General features: G+C 63.4%; 1 protein-coding gene across 1 annotated transcript in view; it reads right to left on the reverse strand.

Moving 5' to 3' along the window:
- Positions 1–1,974, reverse strand: part of LOC122547581 (serine/arginine repetitive matrix protein 2-like) — a 20,099-nt gene that overhangs the window by 13,993 nt on the left and 4,132 nt on the right. The window contains exons 3-6 of the mRNA XM_043686189.1: positions 1,149–1,226; positions 858–920; positions 537–572; positions 142–192 (exon numbers count right to left, since the gene is read on the reverse strand). Coding sequence (XP_043542124.1) covers positions 142–192; positions 537–572; positions 858–920; positions 1,149–1,226 — 228 coding nt within the window. The remainder of the gene's footprint in view (positions 1–141; positions 193–536; positions 573–857; positions 921–1,148; positions 1,227–1,974) is intronic.

The following is a 1,974-nucleotide window of genomic DNA, read 5'->3' on the forward strand; positions in this document are numbered from 1 at the left end:
CCCCCCCCCCCCCCCCCCCCCCCCCCCCCCCCCCAACCGATCAGCCACTACCTCGAGGGAAGCAGGTCCTCGAGGGGCCAAAGAGATGCATCCTGCAGTGTAACTGCGCGCCCTCCCCACGGAGGAATGGAGTGAGCTCACCTCTTGCGCTTCTTGTCCTTGGATCCACGTTTGTTCTTGGGGCTTCTAGACCTAGGACACAGCAGCAAGGATGGAGGTCAGGTCGTTACCGCCCCGGACGCTCAGCCAGTCTCATCGCCAGAACCCGCCCCCCCCCCCCCGCCAACAAATTCAGCACATCCCTGGGCTGAAACACTTTGCCATCCCACTGAGCCCTCCAGGCAGTCTGGAACCTGCTACTATGCCCCTCCCTATCCCCGTCACCCCCTCCAGAGCCTACACCCCGCTCCTTTCCCTCCCTACGCCTGTAATCTCTGGCAGGAGGAGGAGCTGGTCTGTACGGCTGGGGCCCGACACACTCGGCGGGGATCGGTACCAAGACCGGGCAAGCACTCAAGGGTCATCACTGGACCTACCTGTGTTTCTTTTTACTCTTGGATTTGGACTGAGACCTGCGGATCAGAGAAAAGAGGGAGGTGAAGCAGGGCTGACACCGGCCGCCTCCACGTTCAGGCACCCGCGACAGCCCACCCAGCGGAGGGGAAAGAGAACAGGAGGACGGGAAGGGGAAGAGTGGAGTGGGGGGACGCGAGTACGAGATGGGGGGGGGGGGGGGGAGGGAAAGGAGGATTGCAAACGAAACTAAGGGAGGCACACGAGGATGGGGTTAGGGGGCGAAAGGGAGCTGGGATTGGGAGGAGACCAAAAACAAACAAACAAACAAACAAACTGCCCACCTGCTTTTCTTTTTGGAACGTTTCTTCTTTTTCTCCTTGGAGTGAGCAGACGGAGAACCCGACCTGCGAGCGGGGTGCGGGGTGGGGAGAGAGAAACAGAACGGGGGTCACAAGGACTGGAGCGGTGGGGCGCGTGGCGCGACCGCGGGCACGTCCCCATCTCCCCTCGCCCGCGCGGAGAGCTCCAGGGCTGGGGGTGGGAGTGAACGGGAGGTGACGGCGGCGAGCTGCTCCGTGACCCCCGACGAGCTCCGAGCGAACGCGTCTGCCTTTGCGCGGCGCCCGACTCACCGGTCCCTGCTCCGGGCTTTCTTCTTCTTCCGCCGCTTGGGCGACGGCGACCGGGAACGGACCTGCTCCCGGACGGTGCTGAGGTGGGAACAAAACGACAGACCGCAGCGTGAGAGACGGCCACCCTGAGCGGGGGAAACGCAAAGGCGCACGCGCGCGCTCTCTCGCTCTCTCCACCCGGCAGCGGTCGGGAGACAGTGTCCAGCGACCTGCCCAGACGGTGCCTGATGGCCAGGACCTCACTGCGGGCAACGGGCCAGGGAATAAACCCCCCCCCACCGATCTGAAAGGGCATCGATAAAAGGCCGACGCCCATACACCAACACGCGAGCGCTTCGGGACAGCGTAGGCAAGAGTGATCATAATGTGGTCGCTGCCACCGATGCTGGAGCAGCACAGGGAGGATGGGCTGAAGGGCCTCACCACGCACCATCCAGGCTGTGCGGCCAGCAGAATCTCGAGGGCGGGTAACGGGCAGACAGCAAATACCAACGTCACCAGTCTCCTGGGACACGGTAAGCAGGAGGGTGGGGTGTTCCCAGTGCAGGGACAGGCCCTTCGATCCACCGCACACAGGGCATCCCAGGCAGGGGCCACGCCGCGCACTCTCGGGACCCGCTTGGCAACTGCTGTCCTGCGATGCTGCTCAGGGGCTGGCTCACAAACAGCACAGGAACAGACAACACAGCCTCCTCCACACGTGGGGAGGCTTTGGGCCACAAGGGAGAGAGGGAGAGAGAGAGAGAGAGAGCGCGCTCGAGGGAGGTGAGAGAAAGTGCGCGCGAGAGAGACACAGAGAGAGAGAGAGAGAGAGAGAGAGATGAGA

The sequence above is a fragment of the Chiloscyllium plagiosum genome, unplaced genomic scaffold, assembly GCF_004010195.1.
Source record: "Chiloscyllium plagiosum isolate BGI_BamShark_2017 unplaced genomic scaffold, ASM401019v2 scaf_9585, whole genome shotgun sequence".
Classification (NCBI taxonomy): domain Eukaryota; kingdom Metazoa; phylum Chordata; class Chondrichthyes; order Orectolobiformes; family Hemiscylliidae; genus Chiloscyllium; species Chiloscyllium plagiosum.